The 25,841-nt window shown below is 39.7% G+C and overlaps 2 protein-coding genes and 1 long non-coding RNA gene across 4 annotated transcripts; 1 reads left to right on the forward strand and 2 right to left on the reverse strand.

Annotated features, from left to right (window-relative positions):
* Nucleotides 1–1,354: 1,354 nt before the first annotated feature.
* On the reverse strand, nt 1,355–11,471 carry rab31 (RAB31, member RAS oncogene family). The gene is made up of 7 exons (XM_003448464.5): nt 11,333–11,471; nt 8,980–9,059; nt 7,808–7,889; nt 6,053–6,124; nt 5,631–5,737; nt 4,268–4,377; nt 1,355–3,358 (listed from the first exon to the last, which is right to left on the reverse strand). Exons 1-7 carry the CDS (start codon nt 11,366–11,368, stop codon nt 3,261–3,263), a joined length of 585 nt encoding a protein of 194 aa, XP_003448512.1. The 5' UTR covers nt 11,369–11,471; the 3' UTR covers nt 1,355–3,260.
* Nucleotides 9,070–15,270, forward strand: LOC112842946 (uncharacterized). Its single transcript, XR_003215023.1, has 3 exons — nt 9,070–11,096; nt 11,271–11,573; nt 15,112–15,270. It is a non-coding gene; the product is annotated as an uncharacterized LOC112842946 (long non-coding RNA).
* Nucleotides 13,618–24,070, reverse strand: ralbp1 (ralA binding protein 1). Of its 2 annotated transcripts, none has more exons than XM_003448463.5 (10): nt 23,982–24,070; nt 21,740–22,042; nt 19,186–19,617; nt 18,749–19,098; nt 18,084–18,245; nt 17,149–17,280; nt 16,754–16,864; nt 16,552–16,673; nt 15,554–15,674; nt 13,618–15,376 (listed from the first exon to the last, which is right to left on the reverse strand). In XM_003448463.5, exons 2-10 carry the CDS (start codon nt 21,987–21,989, stop codon nt 15,074–15,076), a joined length of 1,983 nt encoding a protein of 660 aa, XP_003448511.1. In that variant the 5' UTR covers nt 21,990–22,042; nt 23,982–24,070; the 3' UTR covers nt 13,618–15,073. The 2 variants fall into 2 exon arrangements, with proteins under 2 accessions (XP_003448511.1, XP_019203438.1); XM_019347893.2 differs by lacking the exon at nt 23,982–24,070 and adding an exon at nt 22,658–22,788.
* Nucleotides 24,071–25,841: the final 1,771 nt, after the last annotated feature.

Consider the following 25,841-nt stretch of genomic DNA (forward strand, 5'->3'; position numbering starts at 1 on the left):
TAATACTGAAGTCAGTGCAGAAAAACACCAACTGGCCTAGGAGAACTCTTTCTAAAAGAGAAAAAAAACACTTTTTATTCGAGAGACAAAACTCAACACATTTTGGGCCATCATGTGAGCGTAGATGAAAAGGGGAATGCTAAAAGGGGGAATTTAAGATGCTATTTGCGAGGAATCCAGGGATTTTGTGCAGTGTGTGTACTCATTGTGAACTATTAATATCTGGCTTGCTATCTTAGAGACCATTGACAACTGCGATCCATCGTTTTTATGGGAATTGAGGACTTCTCCTCAGTAAGCTGTACTGAATAGGACACAGTCTACATATGGTTTGAGGTGTTTAAAGCAGTTCAGAGTGTCACGCTTGTGCATGTTCAGAAATAATGACCATTTCTTGCTGTTAAAGATAAAAGGTTGTTTCATAGTGATATCGTTTCTTTAGCCAAAAGCCAGACATTTGTTCTTCCATAATATACCTTCCTTACCAGTATATTGTTCAGTCATTTCCATATAACTCCAGTATGAGGTGGTTTAAATGAGGCTGCATAGACTGTTTTCACAATGTCAAGATCTTAATGTCATGATACAACCCTCTTTCAGTGACTGCATCTTCCTCACTCATTTACTTATTATCAAAACTTAAAAGTCTAGAGATCTTGAAAAAAGAGGCTTGTTCAGTTCTAAAAAGGACAGCTGTGGGTCATTACCAACACCTTAAGGGGGGTTAAAAGTGAAAGTACTACGAGACCTCGTTGGTGTCATAAGCCACTGTTCAATGATGATCATTCACATCAGTGGACACAGATGGCCTGTTTTACTCCTCTTTCAAACCGTCTGTCTTCTCAGTCTAAAGTTTGAACTCTGGCATCCTCCAAAGAGTGGCCTTTATCCTTTAGATGCAGATGTGCAGCTCAGTCTTGTCCTGTCGAGGTGGCTCTTCTACACTGTGCCATGCGTTTATGGAATAGCTGTTTGTTTTCTCCAGTGAGAACATAATGATACTTAGCTTGTGTTTGGGAGTTTTGTCTTTGGGATGAACCAGCTTTTGTCAAGTGTGTCGCTGGGTCTGAAGTATTCTGGGATGTCAAGCTTGTTGGCTAAAATTCTCCAGAGTTTCTTAGACAATGAGCGGGATTCACCCCCTTTTACTTTTACAACTGAAGAAGGCTCCTGGATGATTGATAGATGAAATATCATCAGTTCAGTTGCCTCTTTGTTTTCAACCTCTCTAGATTACTGGATGACTGAGAACCTGTACAGACATCAGCTTAGTTTGTAATCCTTTGACAGTGTTTGAGATCTTTGATGACACTTCAGTATTTCATTATTGGAAAGAGTAAAATTTGAAGAGAAATTGAATGTTTACTTCTTTATTACATTGATTAATATACAGATGTTAATCTGGTCTACAGAGTAAACAGAGAAGCATGACCACAGCATACAGTATGAGTGTGACTGTAAAGGAATGGCAGTGTTATGTATATATTTGTTCAGACACGAGTAATTAATTCTAACAGTATGCACATTTTAGCCATGTCATACATTTTGTTTAGAAAAACATACAAAAGGCACTTGTGTAGCAACAATTGCTGGGAATCTCAACTCACAAAGGGGGTCTGAACAACGTGAACTGAGAAATCCATTCTGCACTGTATTTAGGTTGTTTTCAATCATAACTCTTCCAGCTGATATAACATTGTTTACATCTGGCGCTAAGAAGCTCTTAAGTTCATTTCAGTTTTCATCTTAAGCCAATTACTGTGTGGTACAGTTTAGTGGAAGATTGTAGTCCCATGCCCCACATTTGCTACAAATTAACCTCTGAGCTAAAAAACTGCGTCATATACCTAAAGGTATGCACCGTATGTTTTTCAGATAAGCAAGGCCACACAGACTAGAAGATTTCTGAATGAAGGCTGGTATAATTTCCCATATATAGGGCGGTAAATATCATTACATTTATGGCATTACAAAGTCAAAATTTGATTCTATTATCCCATCATACCTGTTGATAAAAACTGTACACGTTATAATGTAAATAACTAACTCAACTACAAATGTAAACACATCTTTAAGCTATGACAATGCAAAACTAATTGGTCAGTATTGTAATTTTCATGTTCCTTCAAATAATTTCTACTGTATGCTGAAGTTAAGGAGAATTGCAATAGTTAACATTTTTACTATTAAAGCAACTCCCAGCTGATACTGTGTTAATATGCAAAGTGGTGCTGTGAGCATGATGAACATGATAAACAGTTAGGGCTGCGCTCCCACAGTTCCTTTAGAGTTTGGTTAGTATATGCAATATAACAGCTGTACACATGTTTAAAGTCAAATACATGCAGTTCTTGTCTATTATCAACAATACAAATGTGACCCCTTTTTCAGGTAAAATGCACGGAAAAACAAAAACACGATTGGCAGCTGTATACAGTCGTTCCCTGCAATGAAATCTCAATACACTTCAGCATGTAGAAAACATCTTTAACAAATCACTATGTAAACAGTTCTAGCATTGGTCACAGTGTTTCAGCTGGGGGTGTCATGCTGTAATTGCGATTCAAGCTGTTCCCACTGCAGCACTACAGTTAAAACCTTTCTAAAGCAAATGTGCGTGAAAAACACGTGAGGAATGTAAAGCCGTCGCATTTGAGCTACAGAGATAAATGCTCGTCTAAGTTTGTTCTTAACGACCTCTTAATTAAATGGGGCACATGTGCACAAATGCTTCATGGGTGGAGGAGTTAGACTTGCTAAAAATTGATATTAAGAACTTCAATGTGTTTAAGAGCCACAGTGCTATGATAGTCTACAGAGAAGGAGAGTCTTGAAAACAACTATCAAATTCCTGTCTTTATAAAACACGTCAGCTCCGCTTGTTTTTAATTTGTGCTCAATTTTAAAGTCAGAGTATAAAATGAGTTGAAATTTAGAATGAGCTTCCATATGTATCACACCACACAGTAGCTCAGCCAGAACACCACCTGAGGGGGACAAACTGAAGGCTTTCTGCTTCATGACTTCAGCAGATCTGAAACTGCTAGGAATAAACGAAATAAACATGCATGTTAAAACTGGTGGATTGACGCATATAATACTACTGGCAGGTTTTTCTGTTTCATGTTGCAATCAACCACACGTGCAGGCCAACTTCAGTCTGCTCACTGTGCTGTCACTAGGGTAAGACGCCGTGTGGATTGCTGTGCTGGTGGGGTCCGTAGTGCGGAAGGAAGTCATCTTATCAGCCGCTGCTGGTACTAGCAGCACCTCCTGGTGGACGGAGCAGGCTGTCGTGTGAGTTTAAAGGAATCGTTGCTGTCCACCTCAGAATTTTCCAGGGGTGGAATTTGTTTACCTAAAAATACAGACATTTAAAGAGACTCCACATCAGATTTAGTAATCTTAAGCATACAAAGAGTTTTATAAATTTAGCTGAGTTGTATTTGGCATTGCTTCGCTACTACTAAAATTAAGGCAGAGCAGTTTTTTTGCTGACCACATGAAAGGAAAGGAGATTGCTTAGCTTAGGATACACAGCGTTGAACCAAAACATCCCAGCATCATTTAGCTGGAATAAAAATAAAACTTTCACTGCGTTAAATTTGATTTAAAATGTATCCCCCACATTATGGCAGAACCTTAATGCAATTAAAACAGAAAATCTGCATTGCAAACTGCACGTTTCATATCATCATTTGGAGTCATGCTGTGTTGCAGGCTCCAGGGAAATGTAGTGTCCAGGTTTTATTTGGAACTGAATACTCAAAGTCAGAGCTTTTCTATCTCTTCTGCTTCCATTCTGAACGCAAACAAAAGATACATTTAAAAAAAAAATCTGTCTCTTGTCACATTTATCCACTTTCTTAACTGATCATCCATTTCAGGGTCTATTCTAGCTGTCATATTGCAAGTTGCCGGGTACATCCTGGACAGGACACCCTCAATCACAGGGCCTGTAGCCAATCTAGATTCGTTAGTTAACCTAACAAATCCGTTTTTGAACTGTGAGAGAAAGCTGAAGTACCCTAGGCTTTTAACATAGCCTACTGTTTAACTTGACCAACAGTTACTTACACTGAAATGCAGGCAAGAGAGAAGATTTTAGAGCTGATCTACTATAAAAGTGTTGTTAATTTTCTGGGGAGGTGCAGCAGGCTGCTTAGGCGAATACGTTTTATATAGATTTAATACAGTACTCAAAATCAAGCACAAGACAGGACACACTAGTACTTCTGATGGAGAAAACAAAAGCCACAAAACCTACTGATTTTCTGAAAGAGCTCCTCAACATTGACAGCATTTCGGGCACTCGTCTCAATGAAAATAGCGGCAATTGATTCAGCAAACTCCTTAGCTTCCTTCATAGGAACTTCCCTGTGAAAAAGAAGAACATGGTTCAGATGGAAAATCTGCACTTAATTCAGTCACTTTCATCAATTGAGTTTCTAACTGGATATAGACATGTTTTTTTCAGGCCTGACACTTCTTCTCACCTCTGATTGTGCAGTTTCCTCCATTTTTTAAGGACAAACTGCACACTGTGCCAAAATATATCAGGGTTTCAGCTTATAACGCTTTGGGAATCAATTTGTTGGGGGTAGAAATGCCATTTTATGCCTGTCAAAGGGTGTTATCTCTGCAATCTTTCATAAATTCAACTAAAAATGTTAACAAAAGATGTGTATTTGTGACAGGCTGCTAGTAACAAAATGTCTACAGATACAATTTAAAATTGTTTATTTGCTAAGTTGTCTGTAATGTGAAGGCAACACTTAAAAAGGGACTTTTTACACTTGAATGTTTCATAGGTCAGTGGCTCAACAAACAAAGTCAGTCCACTGAAAATAGTCAGGGACAAGAATGTATAAAATGTACAGAAATAAGGTGGCGACTCCACACCTTTGCACAGTATTGTGTGAGTTTACTGCACATATATTGTTGAAGGAAATGATACAATAAAAGAAGACTTATAATTGGAAGCACAGTGAATAATAACACAACTTCTTTATCACTAAACATAAAGAGAAAGCTCATGTTGCTGCTTTGGTACAAATAAGTCCTTTGAAGTGATGCCACAGACCTCTAATAACACAGGTGTCAAAATTATTTTAGTTCATAGGCCACATATACATTTATATTTTAGTTTGGTCTCAAGTCTGTCAGGCAATAAAACAAAAATAGAAGAAGTTTCTGACAACGACCACATTTTAACGAGCTATTCATTGATGAAGCGCCTCAGAGTTCAGTCTGCTGTCAGTACAAAGAACCCCAGTGGTTGTAAATTTAAGAAATGCACAGGTCCTTGGCTTAACCACCTTAACTTCATTGTGGTATGGCAGGACGTGGGTAGAGTCTTTGTAAATAATAAGGATGTAAATGACAATGATTCAGATCTCTGCCCGGATTAAACTAACAGTTGGCCTGTTTCACTCTTAAAGACTTGCAGCACAATGCTTCGCACTTCTTGTCTGCAGTTTTCTCACTGTGAAAATCCCTCAAGTTTGGACCCCTTTGAAGGTAAATTATTTCCATTGTCAGATTTGTTTGTTAACTCAGTCTAACAGTGTCTGTAGAAACTTTTCTTTTTAACATATTTGTAACAAAAGAGATGAAAAAAAGAAGCCCACCTGATGTCTCCTAAATCATTCTTATTCCCTGCTATAGCTACAACAATGTCTTCTGGACCGTGTTCCTTCAGCTCCTTCACCCATTTCTTCAGCGTCTGGAACGAATCCTGGACAACAAGAAGACATTGGGGTCAATCCTGGGATAGATTGTTTATGAGAATATGCCCAGCAGTTTTTTTCCAACTCCTGTCATATATTCATTGCTTTTTTTTTTTTCCAGACGAGTTTCCATTAACAAACCAGGAAAGAATGACATTTGTAGGTCATGAAACACAGCATCCCAGAGTGATGGAAAAGTAGCAAAATTCTTCACTTACAAATGTTCAGGACAGCTGTTACTGATGTTTTTCATTTTTACGAAGGAGCTAACAGCCATGACAGTTTAACCAGTTTCGCAATAGTAAACTTCCTGTTACACTTACCAGTTTAGTAATGTCATAGACAATGACAGCAGCAGCCGATCCTCTGTAGTACATAGGGGCTAACGAGTGAAACTAAAAAAAGACGACACATTTATATTAGTTAGCATGATTGATTTCATTTTTTTTGTATATCACACATAAATATGATCCAAAGTGCTCAGTCTATGATTAATAAGGGGGAAAAAAAAGCTTATAAAATACAGGCAGGGTACTATGCCCATACATTCTTACATGATGAGTTTATGGAAACAATTACTTCCTCAAGTCCCCAGGCCTTTTTAACTTTTAGCAGTTACCTTCACTTCGACTTGACAAACTGTGGTAGCTTGTAAAGAAATGCTGAATGTAAAAATCACCTCACTAAATGTCAGCCTACTGCAGATAAACGATGAGTGAACGCGCCGGCTAAAAATGTGCCAACACGTGCCAAACTTTGAGATCATTTATGAACAGTGAATCCAAAAAGGAATGTCGATTTAAGAATAAATATCACACTCAGGTTGTATTTTTTTTACATTTCCTATACCAATGTATGGCATCTCAAAATTGTTTCTATTTTGTACTGAAGTTAGTGTTGGTTTCTCTTATCAGTCAAAACCGGCACCATTCCCTTCAGCAACTATCAATGTGTATTATCATCAGTACAACTATATATCCATTGCCAGTGATAAGAGAAGATACACTTCATCTCAAAGTTGCAGCAGTTTAGTTAACTCAACAATCATACAAAAAAAGTCAATTGGTGGAAATCGTATGTATTTTAATAAAGTAGACAATGTGTGGCCAATTAAATAAGAAATTTAAAAACATTATCAGTGCCTTCAAATAACATATTCCAGTGGTTCTCAAACTGTGGTCATCACTTAAAGACCAGATATCCCACCTGCTGTGAATGTTTTAATGCAGTACATTTGTTATTATTATCACTTGTCACATCCTGTTTATGACAGTTAAAATAAATAACATTTATATAAGAAATAAAATTGTCTCATGTAAACTATATGGTATTAAATAGGCGTATACTATTTTACTTTAATGTCAGTCATAAGGGTGGTATTCTAAGAGCCATATATTTTATGAGGTGGTACTCATTTTGAAAAGTTTGAGAAACACTGACATATTCAGTTACATTTGGTATCTAAATGGTATCCCAAAAATGTCAGGTAGGGGAAGTGTGTGTTTAAACAAGCAGACTAAAAAGACTGCTTAAAATGGTGTTTGAATGATAATAAATGTAGAATAAAATATTATGGCATGTTTTTTAAATTATATTAATTACTCAGACGTCACAGGTTTAATCAGCAAGCCCACAGTCATGATGATAACACTACACTACAGTGACATCAATATTTCAAGAGTGTCCACAGTTGTATTGTTCACAGATGTTTACCATCAGCATCACTGATCACACAAGATCAGTCAGTCAAATGTATTAGGAGACACTCACAGCAGAAGTCCCAGCATAATTTTTTCACACATAAGCAGAAAATGCTCGCATTAGTTTTTTCCATGCAGTAAGCAGGTTTGGCAAGCTTCAGCTATACCCCATCTCCCTCTCTTAGCCATCAAATTAATCACCGTGATGTCTCATGACCTTTGAACTCTTGTGTCAAGCATCCTGTTTCATACCCTATAAATATCTACCTATCACGAGTACCAGCTTTCTGATGCAAAGTTTAATGGAAAATCAACATCACATGTGTTAACTTAAAGCTAACAGCGAGTCCATGAGGAGTTTCTGTTGCGTACACTCACCCGTTCCTGACCAGCTGTATCCCAGATCAGAAATTTGTGTAGCTCATTTCCACATGGCACTGTCTTGGTCAGGAATGACGCTCTGCGGATGATTTAAAGCATTTCACAACAGCTATTGTTTTTTAGGTCACTCTTTAAAAGCAAAGGGAAAAAAATCTGTGCATGTCAGCAGGAAAGTAAGAACACTGAAAACAAGTATGTTTGGTACAGCATGTTTGTTGCTATAGAGGCATGTAACAAAAAAAGGAAAAACATAGTCACAACAGTGGGTTTAAAGACTGGTATAGATGGCAAAAGCTGAAGTTACAGGTAATAATCAGTTTATTTTAGTGTTTATTGCACCAAGTACTAAAAAAAAAACTATCATTTTTATAAAATTCTATAATCTTTTTGTCTAAAAGTGTTACTCCAAAGTGGGTTTTTTCATGTCAGATGCAATGACCTAGTAAAATCAAGGTTTTTTTTCTCAGGCTTACAGAAGTTGTAATTTGTGCATTAGAGCTTGCAAACACTTAACTAAAATTTGTACTTTAAAAATGTAATTACATCACATATTTGTAATGAAATGAAAATGCCTTATGAGAATTATTGGAGTTGTGGGGCTGAAACAGGATGACTCCCAGGTGGGTTTGTCTTTATTTCAGTTGCTAAAGTTTGTTTAGAATAAGCTATGTGTTACCTGCTGAGGTTTTCCTTACAGGAAGGAGACCTTTTGGCTGAGCTGTGCATGTTCTACATTGTCTAGGAGGTTATGACTATCACCAATCAGCCCAATTTTAGTGTGGACTAAAGAAATACTAAATAGTAATAAAACGGCTGTTAAGTTTTAACAGTGTGGTAATAGTGGCTTGTGCAATTCCTTTAAAATCTATGTATTCAGTTAAGATAAAAGACCCAAGGGAAGGAAGGTACATTCAGTTTTATCTCTTGAGTAATCAGTTCTTCTATCATTAGGTTTAACTTCTGTAGTTTATAGACAGTTCATAGGATTATCAATCTACCCATTAGTACAAATGATGTGGCTTGAGCTTGCGCATAGTTTCATTCAGCCAGATTACTGATTAACTGGCTGAATCTCCCTGTACATTTCTGAACATCTTTACTTCAGCTTTGTTTCCAAACACAATTGATTAGTTTCCTGCTGCTGAAGCCTTCTCCTGGTTAACACTCACCCTATGGTTGGACTTATGTTGTGATCGAAATGATCCTGGACAAATCGGCAAACAATGCTGGATTTCCCAACTCCAGTGTCCTGCAAACAGAATCAGTCACAGGACATGCACACACAGAGGGCGGTCACTATTGAACCTAGTGGATTATGCAACCGTAGCAAATACAAAAGTATGCAACAGCAGTATTTAAGTCATTAAAATGATAACGTGAAATTATCCAGTAATACACGGTGTATGATTCTGTGTAACACGAACTTTCACTTTAGATATCTTAAATATATTTTGATGGTAAAACTTTTGTACTATAATCACTTTTACTTATATAAAGGGTCTTCACAATGACTACTTCACCTGCATTCTTACTAACGGCCAGCAGGGGGCAACTCTTGTGGTTGCAAAAGGTTCCAGTTGTAGTCAGCATCTTTCATGCTAACTCCAGGTGAGCGCAACAATCTCCTAGCCACCAAAGCAATAACAAAGAGGCTTTTGTGCACAGCATCCTCTTTGCGACTGATTTCACCTACTGTAGCAACAGCCAAGCGACCTCTGGGAACTACTCACCAACCACTCTGGGAATACACATTTTTCCTTGCAAACAGTGGCTATATCATATCCAACATCATCCGAGATAATACTGGTATACATTTTTTTACTGATATCACACACTCACTTCCTATTTACAGAAAGTATTGAATAAAATATTGACTCCATTTAGTAAGTTGACTTTTTCAGAATATACTAATTGCTCAACACAATCACAAGGCTTTAGCCAATGAGCATGTGGTTCACAGAGAGAGCCACTTCTTATTAGTGTTGCGCAATACTGCAGATTTTAAGTAAATACAGGGCCAGTATCGCTGTTACCAATACCAATACTTTTAACTTATAACATCAACTTATGTAGAGAAGAGTGGTGTGTCATGACTTATGAGATGAATCACTATCAATTTGCAAATTCTGAATACATTTTATTAACCACAGTAATTAGATAACACAACAAAACACACATTTCAGCTTTTTGTGTATCTTGAAACTGTGTTTTTTGGAGACCTGGAACGTAATGCCTTTTTGCCCCACTAGTACCTACTGGGCTCAGCATGGCTCAACTCAATTCGGTTTTTAGGTGGTACTCAGTTGTAACTGAAAACAGCTGAAACTGAGTAGAGTTGAGTCAAATTGGTACTAGTGGAAAAGAGGCACAAGTGTGCCTGTCTCAAAAAGACTTCTGTTGTTTAAATGGGTTATAGAGAATAAATAAAATAGACATAAAAGTCTGTTTTATCCTTTCCCCCCAAAAATCATTTAATACAGTTCAATGGACTACATAATGAATTTAGATCATAGAAACTAAGAATCAATTCTATCGCACTAGTATCGATACCAAAACCGGTGCTGGTATCGATACTACCAATATCTGGATAGACACCCCCCCCACCACCTCTCAATTGTCACCTCTGGTTCCAAAAGACCAACATGTCAACAGTAATAATGCTCAACTCATTGTAACTACATTAATCTTTGAGTCTGTCTAATTTAAACTCTCATGCAGTGCCACTTTTCATGTAACACATCTGATGTAGAAAATAGGACCCCCCACCCACCCACCGACTTCCTAGTCTCCAAATGTGGCACCCCATTTTTTTAATTGTATAAACACCCCTGTATGGTTTTATGTGACTTTAAATCTGCATAAAATCTGCTCCTCCCGCTTGTTATAAGCATGCAGAGGTGTAACAAAAGATGGGTAAGGTCAGCATATGGTTGGTTAGGCTGACTCAAAAAAATATTTTAGTGAGGATGTCAGGGCCCTGAGGAGGTATGCGGGGGCCTAAAAACCTTATGAGGCTCTGAAAAGTTCCCAGCTCCCGACTTCAACATCGTCGAAAAAGCGGCAGTTTGCGGTCCAAAGCGCTCTCGCCGTCCCTGTCACCGTTTATAAAGACAGACTGACGTGTTTCGCTAACGCAGCAAGAAATCTAACGGCTCGCTGGCTCCAATGATGACGTAATGGCTGATAAACTGTCAGAGCCGTTATAAAGTAAAGATTTAGCTTAATCTATTAAGAACTACAAAAAACATGCGAGAGGACATACTCAAAATGACTGCCGGCCGATGAGGTTGGTTTTAAGCCAACTACTAGCTACCAATATTAGTTAAATACCCAACTTATTTCATGAAGACGACAAAGAAGAGTTCTTTTAAATAAAATACCGGAACTGACAAAGTACCGACTCTACCATTAAGTTGTAAACGAGCAGCTGTTAACATCAACATGTTGTCGGCTTTTGCAGTTTCGCAGCAGACTAAAGGAATTTGCCCCAAAACGGATCAACAAAAAACATCAACCACTTACCCCTAAAAGGCAAACCTTGAGCTCCCTTATAGCCATGGTAAGTTTTGGAAAGTTTTTAAATCATCATTTGTCAGTGTACACTCAATGTATTTGTTTCTTCATGCTTGAAACTCTATTATTTTCCCCTCTTCTTGGATAAAATAGAAACCCAGCCCCTGATACAGACAGACATCTCCACTAAGCGGCTGACAAGGCGCATAAAATAAATTTACAACATCCGGGAGTGACTTTCAAAATAAAGGTATCTTACAGCCGTTTTGGCACAAATGATGCGAAAAGGTTGCAACAAACAACTTCGTTTGCAATTTTAACTCTGCCTGTCAGTTACATGTTTATATTTTGAAATAAGAGATTAAAGATTTTAGACATATTTTTACCCTGAAAAACAGTGTTCTTTAGTTAAGAATAGATAAAAGTGCATACAATGGTCTTTAGTTCAATGAAAGTATAACAGGACTGTGAAATGTCAGTCTGCTCTTAACATATTTTTGCAATTAACTAATTTAACCAAAGACAATGAAGACTGTGACAATGATGTTTTTATTTCAAAAATAAAAGACTAAAGTAGGATCAGCATCACACAGCCGGCTGTGCCCTGGCAGCCAAAAATGAGTGGGCTCCAGCCCAGTAATGGCTACCAGGTTTGGGTGGGTTTTTGGTATGTGGACTTGGGCCAGTTTGGACTGCGAATTGGCAGAATAAATGCACGCACACTGTATTAGGACTGAAAAACTGACCAAGGTTGGTAGTCTGACTTTTGACAAGATAAAGACCTGGTTCACTTTCAGCATCCAAACTACTACCATACTTGGGCCAAGTTATTTCTTATAAACGAACTTGATTTTGGCCATTAAGGTGCCAAACCTGGCCAATTTTACAAAATCACGAAACATTTAAGAAAGCTGGGGAGGGCACCAAGGAAAACTGACAGTAACCACAGAGCCACAAGCTATGCAGGTTTCTGTGGTATATGATAGAAATGACCACAAATAAAAGAAAATATAACAATTAAAACTGAATAAGCAACTTATAAGGCAATTCTCAGTCATTTACTTGTGATTTTATTGTTTTTCATAGAGGAATGACTGTGACACAGTAATTGTAAATGTTTCAAGAAATGTGTGGTTAAAAAAGAAAACGAACACCAGGTAAGATAACAGATAACTCATGAAGATTGACTATATCTGGCATTTAGATAGAATACTGTAGGTTTCCTTCACATGCTGAATACCAAACCAGTACCATGCAAACTGGGGCTACAATTTACATGCGCTCACCAGTAATTGATGATTAATGCAAAAACGTTCTGTTCTGGTGGTTTTTGATTTCTGCTGCAACATATGGATAGCAGGGTCAGTATCTGCCATAAACAGCATAAAAGCATGGATCCATCCCACCTTCTATCAACAATTTAAGCTGCTGCTGCTGCTGTTGTAATAATGAGGGGAATATTTTCTTGGCACACGCTGGGCGAAGTGAGAATCTTTGTAACCACAACCTAACCGAGTATTGTTGCTGACATGTTCATATCCTTATAGACATCCCTTTTTTTGTTCACTGTACTCAAATGTCCCCAAAAATCTCAAAAGTCACCAGATCTCTATTCCATAGAGCACCTTTCAGATGTGGTGGAACAGGAGACTCAGCCAACCAATCAACAGTAATTGTGTGATGCTGTCATTATCTTTATGGTTACACTTTTCCAGCACCTTGTTCAATCTGTGCCATGAAGATATAAGAATGAAGCCAAATCTAAAGGAACAAAAATGTTACAACCTTGTAATAACAAGTTGTACCTAATAAAATGCCCAGTGAAGGTATGTATAGCTCTATGGTTAGTATTAATTGTATATCTATAAAGCCAACATTCCCTGAAATGCAGTAGACTATGTAAATCTACTCTTTTATATTACAACCATTGCTTTCCTCCAAGAGAAAATGGTCATCATGTTATGTGAATTCAAGTCGAGCTTTAATTTTGAAAAGACAGTTCCTAACATCCGTTGTTCTCTTAGTTGTTTTAGTCCTACTTGATAAACCTAGTTTCCAAATCGGAAACCAGTTAAAGCCTTAACCAAAAAAAAACATATTTAAAAAAAAAGCTGGGTGGTTCCACTATCTCTTGAGTAATTTGTTTTCAGAGTCAAAGTCCACCTTTCTATTCTCTCAGAGATGCTCAGGTTTGTATTTAGGCAGATACTGTGTAATGGAAAAATATGGAATACATGTCCAGCCAGACATAGTTGAGTGAAAAGGTAAACTTCAGGAAAAGACACAGTGAGATAATTATTTTAGACTGACACTTTATTCTTCACAGCATTTCTGTCTGTAACAATCAGCTACAAAAGCTCAGAACAATATGAAAATAACCTCACGAGAAGCTTCTGAGCCTGTTCTAGCAGTTTCATGGAATCAGGAACTCCAGATGAGATTGCATGGATTTGCCTGTGACCAAAGCAGGGCAGTCACAGTAGCGTAACTCCATACAGGTTATTAATGGTAAAAAAAGAAAAGAAAACAGCAACAAGAAGACAAAACACGAAGAGCTGAAAATACAGTATGTTTGCAATTTTACAATAATATACAGAAAACGTAAGTCAGGACACATCTCTGCCTTAAATAGTATCGAACAATGACGTTACCTTGCAGCAGACACGGATCAGCTGTGAAATGAAAGGATTGAAGAAAACCTCCACACATGAAGATACAAAACAAAGCGAGCCTCCTGCGTGTCTCCACCCATATAGGAGGCAAAAAATAAATCATCAGCACAGACTTGTTACATCCTCATTAAACTGAACAAATATGATCTCCCGCTCTTCCTCATTAGTGCAGCGCAGGCAAAGGTAACTGAGACAATGACTGCACTACGGAGCAAAGTGTGGCCTCCAGCTGTTTGTCTGCATTTTGCAGCGATGAATACACATTTGTTATTTGGCTGTTCGTGTTTTCATCCACTGGTTAGTTGCGAGGTGCAACACTTCTCTTTATGAATCTGCTGTTCAAAAAAAGAAAAAGAACAAGACCCTCTACAATATATTTATTTGTATATTCATATATTACTAAAAAGCTGCAACTTAAATTTAATGTACTTCTTGAATAGTCATCTGTTTACTTCAGAATACTACTTAAATATATAATATATAGATAGACCGATCATAAATTCTTCATCATTCAAAAAACTTTTGTTATCAGTGGTTCTCTGGGGCATCCTCAAGTTATGGCACAGTGGTCTCTATCCAAAAGAAAAAATCAAATTTGCATCAAGTTAAGGGACGAATCTGAGCGACAGGGACTGATGACATGTGGTCTAGTGATCGCTTCCTGACTCGCTCAACAGTGAGAAATAATCTGCAATCTACCCTCTCTTACTCTCATTGCCTTCATTTCCCCTTCCTGCCCCTTCCTTCCTCCTTCATACAGGCTTGGCACTGCATATTTGAAAACATGGTCCCTGCTAGTCTCTTACAGTGGTAGTCAGTTGTCCGCTACACCAGCTAAACCTAGCATTTGTTTGTTTTTTCAGGGTGGTTTGTTTTTGCATGAGGATGTGAAAAAGAAGGTTAGGACACCAAAGACGATATAAAAGGTTTTTCCTTGTCTGCCACTTGGTGGACACGGTAACTAATGAGCTCTGCAATGTGAAATCTCCTGCAGGATAGCGAGCAACGCTACAGGACAACTGACCCACGGTAGAGACGAACACCAGCACAGACGACCACCAAAAGCATCACAGAGGTCTCACATGTTGGTGTCTCTCTTGTCTTTGCTTGGTGAAGGCTTTGATGGATCCTTAGCCGCCTTTCCGTTGGTTGTGGCAGCAGCTGCATCGGCGGTAGGAGCCACGGCAGCAACGGAGCGCTTGGTTTGCTCCTCGCCGCGGGCCTCCGGGCTCGGCTGCGTGGGTGGAGCCTGCTCGGCTGGCGGCTGGACGGTCAGCTCCTGCTGTAGCTTGTGGCTCTGCAGGAGGCGAAGCTGAACGCGGAGCTCCAAGATGGCCTCCTGCTCCTCGTGGATGGCCTGGTTCAGGTGAGTGTTTTTGTTCTTCAAGGCAACAAAGTACACATTCAGAATTAGATCCTGTAAAACTCCAGCCAATACTTTCATTATTTTATTACCAGAAACAAAAGCGTGCTGAGCTTTTGGTATATGAATAACCACAGTTTTGTCAAACACTGCAAAACCACCGCAACAGGTAGTGGAGGCTGGATGCTTTCTCACCTCTAGTTCCTCGTTTTGCTTCTGCAGATCTTCTAGTATCATCTGCAGCTCTTCCTCATCCTCGCTTTCACTTTCGCTGTCTGATGAATACTCCTCTGTCTCACTGCGACCCTGCTGCCGACTGCGAAGGAACACAACGCTGGCTTACTGCTAGGATCTAATGTCGTGTTTTAGTGTTAAATTGGTTTCATGGTCCTGTAAACTTGTCCGACTGAGTACACTGTCTTAAATCAACTTAAAGCATGACTTAAAGGGACTGCCGAATGTTGACTGGTTCACAGGTGAGCTGGAATAGAGCAGGGAGGGATACTGGAGTTCACTGGGAATGGGAGAACCGCAGAGAAAAACTTCAAAGATCAAAATACAGAGTATTAAAAGCACAGGCAGTGGCTGCAGTGGACACTTTTCATTGCTTTTAACACTCGGTTTCACTTCAGCTCTTTGTGTGTTATCACTTTGCTTTCCTCTGTGACTGGCTGATGGACCGACAACAGCACAAGTAAGAGTGGCCCATAGACCCATGTGGCCATACACCTGTTGGGCCGCTTACTTGTATAATGCCTCTATCTGGCAACAGAGCTCACTCCAGGCAGACGGACCATCCCTGGACTGGAGTGGACAGCGAATGCACCATTTCTGCTCGACCATAAAACCAGAGGGAAAATATCACGTTTATCTCTCAAAAAGGCTCAAATGTCATCAGGGGTATTGCTGCTAATGAGGAGACATTCACAGGGGTTCAAACAATGCAATGGTACCAGTGTTGTCCTGAAAACAGCCCAATATGGTCCTTCACACACAGATCAAAGGACACAACAAGACATCCACTGAGGGATCTGAAATCAGCAGTCACACTGAAAATGATCTAAAGATCCACAAGAAAATGTACCCGACTGGGAGACTGACCACTTTTACATCAGGTATAGATTATAAATTTTACACTTCCAACACTGGAACTCTTTGTTCACACCTCATATTTAACCACTGTCCTCTTTTACCTCTGTATGTCTGCAATCTCTGCCCGCAGCCTCTCGATTTCCTCCTTCTCAGTAGCAATCTGTCTACGCAGCACCTGCTCAAGAGAGATCAGCTCCTCCTGCTCCGTCAGGATCTCATTCTCCTGATTATCGAGAGAACGAGAAGACATTTAAAGGTTTTCTTGGCAAGCTGCTGATCGATGTGTTTGTATGAATTACTCACCTGTGCTAAAAGGAGGTTGATGACTTCCTCTTCATTCTCAGTCATTTCCTCCTTAGAAACGTCTTCCTTTGACAGGCTTGCTATCTCCTGGGCTATTTTACTTTCACACTCCTAAAGCCCCACAGAGAGCAGACACATACAGCATAGTTGGTCAATTCATCTGCATTTGCCTTTTTGTTGTTACTGTGTAGGGCCACATTAGAGTTTATTAAGGACTCCCAGCTCAATTTAATACAGACTAAAGAATCAATCCTGCTGCTGTTTCCTACCTTAATGAAGGTTATAATTTTTATACATCTCAGAAGAGGTGGAAATTCAAACCCTCACTGGTATTACTGGGTGGATGAACAGCTATTGTATCCAGAGAAACATAAATACTGATATAGACAGATTACCTGACGTTTGGCCTCCCTCAGTTTCCGTTTCAGGGCGGTCAGGATTCTCTGAACCTCCCAGAGCCGCTCCTCTTTGGACAAGTCCTTCACCCCTGCCTGCAGGTCCCGGTGCAGGCAGTTCAGGAGGAACTCCTACACACAAATACCTTCATAAATATTGGCTGAAATTTACTTGATGACAACAATCAGCTCAAGACAAGTAGAGGAGCCAAACACATTTAATAAAGTAGTCAATATGAGAACAAAAAAGTCAAAGTATTAAGTAGCAAAATAAACCATATAATCTTTTTAAAAAGGGCGGTCTGAGATTCATGCATAACCACTTATGAATGACAGAATTAAAGTTAGTTGGATAGTTAACATGATTTGAGCGTTATAGGACAAAAAAAAATCTACAATAACTTTTCCGTATATTCTAAGTTAGGTGATCTAGGAGGGATTGAGATGTGTGCGCCTCCTCTGGGATGTTTTATTGTTTTGGAAATCCAGGCCACGAAGGAACATTTTGTAAGGTTAAAGAAACAGCTTCACCCGAGAGACTGGGGTTCAAATCGACTAAACCATCTGAAGCTGACGTGTTTTCTATTTTCTTTTATATACAGGTGACAGAAACTAACTAATATTCTGAATCCCACTGAGTCCTGGCACACTGAGAACAAACCCAAGATAAAGATGCGTACTGCTGACAAGACACTTTAATATAAATAGAAAAGGCCTGCTTTGCTGAATTAGAGCTGCATTACTATGTACTATGTTGTAACATTTTAAAATCTGCTTCAAGGGAAAATCATCATCGGCTTATATTAAAAAAATCATTTCCTTTTGCAGTAGATATTAAGATATGAAGCAAAAAAAGAAACTTTTTTTTTTTTAACAAACTCATTTGTTCAAACACTAAAATAGACAGTCATTAGTTGCCACAGGACCGAACCCACCTGCCGTCTGATCTCTTCTTTGATGCTCTCCTGGGTCTCAGGCAGAGCCGGCATCGTCGCCATGTTGGACCAGCGGAGTGGCCGCACCACTGGCTTCAAGACTACATCCCCAAACAGCTCCTTCACGTGGGTGAAGAAAATGTAAAGGACACGATTCCCAATCTGGAAAGGAGGCACACGGATCACCAGAGGGAAACGAGCACAAAGCTGAATTGTATCTGCACCAGTTCCTCCACAATACAAATTCCTGCATGTTTATTTAGCCTGATTAAACTGGCCCTGGACTCCGCTCATTAATTGGGAGAAGTGTTTATTTAACAGTGTTGTGGCGGCTGCTGCTGCTGGTTCAGAATAAGTGGAGCAGCAACAGAGATGTCCCCTATGGGAATAAATTAGCTTCACTAAACTGGGCCAGGGTTTCAGAGATGAACTGACTCTTTGATCCAATAAAAATTCACTGGTTTGTTGCTAGGGGGAGGGTTGGGGTTTTTTTGGGCTATATCTGAGCCTGAGCCAAAGCTCCACATTGTTATTTGATGTTTAGTTTGCCTGTTGCTGGAAAATTGATGTTCTCTGCACCAGCTCATGATCTTCTTGCATATTTCTTCCCTTTCCCATGTAACGGTGCATTTGCATTTTCACTGATTGATCTCCTTCCCGCTGACCTGTATGGTGGGGTTAAGTACGATGGAGATATTCTGAATATTCATCTTCGTCTCTGCCTCCCTGGCAATGACGTGGTCCATGTGCGTGACGAGCCAGGAGAGGAGCAGTCGGCTCTCCGGCGGAACTTCGGTCAGCAGCCTCTGGAACTCCGTCACCTTTTCGGCCTCAACCTGCCGACCACAAGCATCCTCGAACCGCTGGGCCAAGTCTCGACCAAGTATGTTTTCGGGCAGCTCGCGGAGGTACTGCTTCAGCAGGCTGGCAACCGTGTGAGGGTCATACTCCTCCAGGCATGGGCACTCCTCTCGGTCATACGCAGCTTTTAGTTCATCTACTTTGGACTTCATACCTGAAAGGAAAAAAGAGCCAATGTGAGTAATCAGAGATGTTTTAGTTTGTTTAAAAAAAAATATGGTAAAATCAAAATGTTTGATACCTGAAACCCGGTAGATGCCCTCACACTTCATCCCATAATTTTCAATGTAGTCCACACACTCTCTAAAGATTGCTGGTAGCTGGATGCCATCATACAGAGCTGTCCTCTTGATAGCTTCAGCCAGCGGGGCTCCAAAGATGGGCCTGAAGGTGGGGGTCTCCACTGGGACCGGTTCTGCCTCTGTGGTTGGTTTCTTCTTCTTCTTCTTCTCCTTCCACTGTTTCACCACATCTGCAGCTGTCAGGTCCTTTGACTTCTTATCCTTGGCTTTGTCCTCTTTAGGACCCTTCTCTTTCACCTTAAAATCCTTTTCTTTCTTCTTGGAGAAGCTCGGCTTCTTGAACACGTGGATTCCTTTGGAGCGCTTCATTTTGGACGGGCTCTCTGCTTCATCTGCCGAGCTGTCCTCCTGGAAGGCGGCGTATCCTTCCGCTGTGAAAGTAAATAAAGAGTAGAAGAGGCAGAAACCAGGTTAGATCTAAAGGGAGTAGCACCTCTATTTTCTAATCTCCGTCCTATAACCGAACTATGATAGCAGTGAAACAGAAACAGGAAGAGAGACGGGTGAGAGAGAGAAGATAGCAGAGGAGGGGGAGAACGAGGACTAGGAAAAGAGGTCAGCCACTGATTTAGCATAGCTCCCACTGCACCTTACAACGCTCCTCTCCAGAACAGCTCACTTTAAGCTTTTTTTAAAGTGATAGCGAGGGGCCCCTTGTCACTTTCAACCTCCTAAACTCTACGCTGGGTTTCCCCAAGAATGGGCTCTGCGTATCACACCGCTGCCTGAGACACACCTTCGCTGGGTTCAGTGGGTGTGTGCTGAATCTGTCCATCTCTTCCTCTCTCCCACCATATCCTGGTGTAGGAGCTAAATCCAGGCATGGAAAAGTCATGACACAAAGTGGACGACGGTGAAAAACATCCCCAGCAGAGGAACATTTCTCACCACTGCAGCCATCAGGATGGAAACGTGGGAGGAGCTCGCCTCATTAGTACTGATGTGATCTTTAGCTCCCTCGGTAGCTCCCAGTTGTTAAAATACAAGGTTTGAAATATTCTACATTTTTCTCCTTGTTGACGAATAACACAGCCATGTGCCGCCCTCCAAAACGTATATTAAAAAAAAAGTTGGAATGTTTTTGAAAATGTAATCTAATCATTGGCTCAATTAAACTAGATTATAGGGTTTGTAGTCATTTCTATTATGTAAAACCTGTGCTGCTGAGCCTGTGAGAACAACATCTGACAGCTTTTTATTACCAGACCTCATTTCCTGGTTGTTTGGAAATGGTTGCAAAGCTATAAAATCATGCTTATTTCATAAACCTGCCCAAGTCTGATTATAAATGTGTGTCCTGTTGTGTTCTACTGTTGTCAGTATTTTCTGTTTATCTCACTGTTTTAACCTCTTGGCCTCAATTCAATTTTATTTATATGTCACCAATCACCTCAAGGCACTTTATAATGTAAGGCAGACCCCGCCCCCACAATAATACAGAGAAATCAAGTGACCCCCTTTGAGCAAGAACTTGGCAACAGTGGGAAGAAAAAACTCCCTTTTAACAGGAAGAAACCTACAGCAGAACCAGGCTCAGGGAGGCTCATCTGCCAATACCGTTTGCAGGTGAGGAGAAGGAGACAGAACAAAAAAAACAAAACACTGCAGAATAGAGCAGGCGATAATAAGAACTAATGATTAAAGGCAAAGTGGTGTATAAACACAAAGTAAGTGAAAAAAAGGTCTCGTGAAAGTATTTTGAGAAATGGGTGTCGCAGTTTAGCACCCACTATAAAAGCACTTTTTTCTTTCAACTGAACAGTGTACTCTATTGGTTGCCATAATACTATTTTACAATTAGAATTAAGGTGCTACTACAGTTTATTACATGATAACTCAAGCAGAAACAAACATAGCGATAGTGGTGATAACACAATCTATACTAGAGAGTTGGATATACTCAGTAAACTCTGGCCACCCTGCTTGGCTACCGTTACATGGAAACACTAGGCCTTTTATGTAAACTCTGGACAACATCAGAGTTTACGTCTAATCAGAACTCGAAACTGTCTGAAGTTGCCTTTTCCCACATAGCACACAGCAGGAGGCGATAAGAGGGAAGTTCTCACTACTTTAGTTTAGATTAGGATGTCCTCAGGGTACACACTCACTCTCTTTGAAGTCAGCAAACAATTAAGATGACCTTTATTAGTCCCACAGGTGGGAAATTTGTTAATTAAGTTCTTTGTTCCCAAGACTGGACTTCAGTCACACTTTGTGTTAGGGAGCTAAAGTTTAGATGTCAGATCTAACATTTGCGTTCTCACGTGCACCTTTTTTCAGGTAATGCCTGAAAAAGTAAAAGGCTGCAGTGCATGTTAGAGAAGAACCAGATTATCATATTTCCACATCCAAGAAAATTGGGGGGGTTTTCTACACAGAAAAAAAAGTGCTATTTTCAGAGTCAAAAATAAGCCTGCAATCTCAAATAGTTCACTTGTGCTATACTGTCCTTCCCTCCCTCAATCCATGTTTCCCAAAAAAACATCTTACTCCTTTTCTCCTTCTTTTTGAACTTGTTCTTCTTCTTGCTGTGCTCTTTGTCATCATCGGAGACGTAGGCATCGGGAGGCTCGTGGTGATGTCCATCGTGAGGCGGCGATGGTTCCCCGGTGCGGTACAGCCCGGGGAATTTGGTGGGGCTGATTTCCTCAGAGCTCGGGGTGCGGGCCACGCCCCCGGGGTGCTCAGCCCTGCGCTGCTCTGCAGGGCTGCTACTGGGGGGCAGGAAGCACTCAGTCATGGCTGCTTTGGCCTAATCACTCCTCTGATTCACACATCACCCCTCCATCACACCTGCAGTGGGCAGAAGTACAAAATTCTGACTTAAACCAGTGTTTCAACTCATTGTTCAAAAATCTTTTCTACAAAACATCAGTAATTGTGCACCTTTTCAGCCATATAATCAGACTAGAGGACTTAGCTCATTTGTTAATGTTAAAGTTTAATCTCAGGACCAGTGACTTAAATATATCCTGTGGATACTGTATGCTGTCTTTTACAACCTGTTCGGTATAACAGAGCTTAATTTTCTATGTTAGAGCACACTGTAACAATAGAAATATACTTTAACAGCAATGCAGATAAACTCAAAACAGAATCCAATCATTGTCAGAGAAGTATGTCTACCACCAAAAGGAAATCTTAATTTTAAGATCAAGTTGTTAAAGTGAATGACATAGTTATAACACAATTTACTGCTTAAAGTTAAACATGTTTAACATAAGACTTTGCAGACAGCTGAGAGAATGTGTGTAAAATAATCACAATCTGTAACCGATCTTTAGACCTTGATTAAAAGTAGAAAAGTAAAGCAAGCTGGAACTCTTTCCTGTGTTGTCTTCTTTTGTTTCTAAACAGTACGATGATAATCCCTAAAAAAATGCAACTGCACCAGTAATGTCCACCCACCAGATGGGGCTTCCGTCATTCAAACAATCCCGCATCCAACATGCCAATCCAGACAGCCGGAGTAGGAAATATACCAAACGATCACCTCACCAGTCAGAGACACAGTAACTTATCTGAAGCTCATCATCTCACATTACTGTAAATCATGTGATGGCCTGTATACAGACAGCTACCTGAAACAGGCCAATGGCTGTCCGCACTGTGGACGGTAAACAGAAAAAGGAAGTCCTGAGTACTTCCACATGTTTAAGGAAGTGAGTTAAATTACGTGAGTGCACATATTGATTCTAATATGTTGTAGGCTGAACATCATGATTATTATAGTTAACTAAAACTAGATGTGAAAAAGAAACATGTTAGGTAACTGGGATATAAAATAAGAAATGAAACCTTAAACCAGTCATGAGTATCTATAAAAGGAGATAAAAGAAAATAAGTGCACACAGGAAATGTCAAGGTTATTTTTTTTCCTAATTTAGTCAGTTCTGAAGAAACATGGGGAGGCTTCAGCACAAGTGTTTGGGTTTTTTTAAGACTGTGATGTTTACATGATTCATCAGTGTTGTGTTGGTCTTATCAGAGCTACTTACAAATACTCGCCATATTACATATATAAAAGACTAAGACTGAAACAAATAAAAGCTACACCTAGTTCAATAGTAAAGACCAAGCTGAAGCTGGCAAACCCACTCTGGAAGCTAGTCTACAACTAACCTGGTCTGACAAAATGATCGTTTGAAGACAGACAACTGATGAAAAATATACAGGTATGAAAACTCTGTTTAACATCTCCTAGAAGATGGACATCAATACATGACAGAAATAGCTTCATTCGGATGCGATGAATTCACGTTTTTCAAGAAAATAATCAGCCATATGTTCCTTTAAAGTATCCTAAATTAACTCTGGTTGCAAACAGATTATTCAAGCCTGACTATCTTTTAATCTTCCTTCGCTTTGGGCAAATTAAATCATCATTTTCTGCTGGGTTCCTTAAAAATGACGTTAGAACAGCTGGCTACATATTATCTGCTCACTTGTTTAAATAACAAATCTTCGATGAATTTAAAATGAATTTACAATCAAACTGTCACAGAGAGCTGCCCTGCTGTGAATGCAGGGCCCCATATGCTAACGACAGTTCAGCTAGCTACCATCCTGCTAAGCTAGCTGGTTAGCCAGCCTATCAGTAGCGATAAAAACCGAATATCCGTCCAGACAAAACCCAACATATGATACACAGTTTGCTACAGATGGTAAACTATATTTGCTAACCGCTGCATTATGTTTAATCAGGCAAAACACAAAAGGCAAGAAACTTTACCAAGTACTATCCCGTTCCGTTTATTTCACAGTATAGCTTCCGGCTGCCTGTATACCAAATAAACCCATCTGCGCTTGCGCTCACGCACGAGTGCGTGTCGGGAAATGGAGTTAAAAGCAAATAGAAACGTGTTTAATTCAAGTGAAAGAAATGGTGAAACATCTGTGTGGGGAAAACAGGAGAAAGATGGTGTTTTTACTGGAATAATTACCTCGCTTTATTAGACAGAAATGTAAATATCTATTTATATGGGTATGTATATGGGTGTGTGTGAATATAAGTGCAGGTATATGTAAGAAGATATGACATGCCACATTTCAGATACTTGGTGAAATTGAACCATTCATTCATTGCATAGTCCTGTGTATAAAAGATGGATCTGACATCTTCGATTGGTTAGGTCTTGGGCTGTGTGTCACGGCATTTTTTGATTTTGGCATTCTCAATAAATATCATAGTCCTCTTCTTCTTGTTTCACATGTTCCCTTCATGTTACCCCATCCATAGCACCCTCCTCTATCACACCAAACCTTTGTGTTCAAACTGCTCAACCTGAGCCGTCTCTCTGATATACTGATTTCTAATCTTGTCCATCCTGGTAACTGTCAGTGAAAATCTTTTTATCAAATCCACTGTCTCCAAACCATACACCATATGAGAACCCGCTAGAATCTTGTAAACTTTTGCTGCTTAAACTCATCTACCATCACTGTTATACCTGTCTCCCTCTCATTCACGCACATTATTCTTCTCTCAAGAGCATACCTCCACCTCTCCTGCCTCTCTTCCACGGGCTTCCTACTCTCACTATAGATCACGATGCCATCTGCAAAAATAGTCCACAGAGACTTCTGCCTGACTATCACCACTGCAAACACAAATGGCCACAGAGCTGATTCCTGATGCATCGGAATTGCTTGTTGCAGACCTCACCGCTGCCTAGCTGGCCACATATATGCCCTGCATTGCCCTGACATACTCACATTATTAGCATATGTTTGCCTCTATAAGCTTACAATGGGTGATTCTTCTGTCATTAGGTAGAACTGAAGCTGATATCATTGCACAAAAAAAATAACCACAAGTACATACACACATACATATATGCCTTGACTAACACATATTTTCCTCAGCAAGTTTGTTGTTACTGTAACATCCACTCAGCAGTCACGGCCCTCCTCTTGGTCACAGGTTATTTTGAAGCATCTCTTCTTTTTCCTTCATCTTCCATCTGCCTTTGCTTTTCTTGAATGCAGCACAAAACCTATCCCAGCTGTTCACACCCTGCTATGCTACAGTTATGTCCATAGGTTTTTGGACAATGACACATCTGTTTGCATTTTTTTACACAAGGGAGCCGGCATAATCTGGCCATGAAACTGCTAATTACTGTTGAGTGTTGGAAAAGGATTGGAGTGCGTGCAAAAATTCCTAAATGTTTATTGCAAAACCTTTTTTCAACCCCCTGAATTAAAGATTAAAATCATAATTTATAAAAGAAACATTAATTTATATTAATTAAGACTGCAAACCAGTCATGGAGACCATAAACTCACCATAAAAGCATTTACTCATTTATTGTATCAAGTCAGAAGTCACATCATTTTCATAGACTTCAATATAAGGATTCTCCCCCTGTTGGCCCTTAAATAATGCAATTTTAAGGCATTTCTGCCAACATCCAGAAGCTACTTCATTTTTTATATATAGTTTGTTAGCAACACTCTGGGAAAGTAGGTGGTAAAAATACACCTAGTAGTTGGTAGAAGTGAGTGCTTCATTTATTTGGAGATCTTACCACAAATGTATTTTCTTTATAGGTTTCCTGGCTGAAAACAGTCTGGAACTAATGGCGTATGT

The sequence above is a fragment of the Oreochromis niloticus genome, linkage group LG18 (assembly GCF_001858045.2).
Source record: "Oreochromis niloticus isolate F11D_XX linkage group LG18, O_niloticus_UMD_NMBU, whole genome shotgun sequence".
NCBI classification, from domain to species: Eukaryota; Metazoa; Chordata; class Actinopteri; order Cichliformes; family Cichlidae; genus Oreochromis; species Oreochromis niloticus.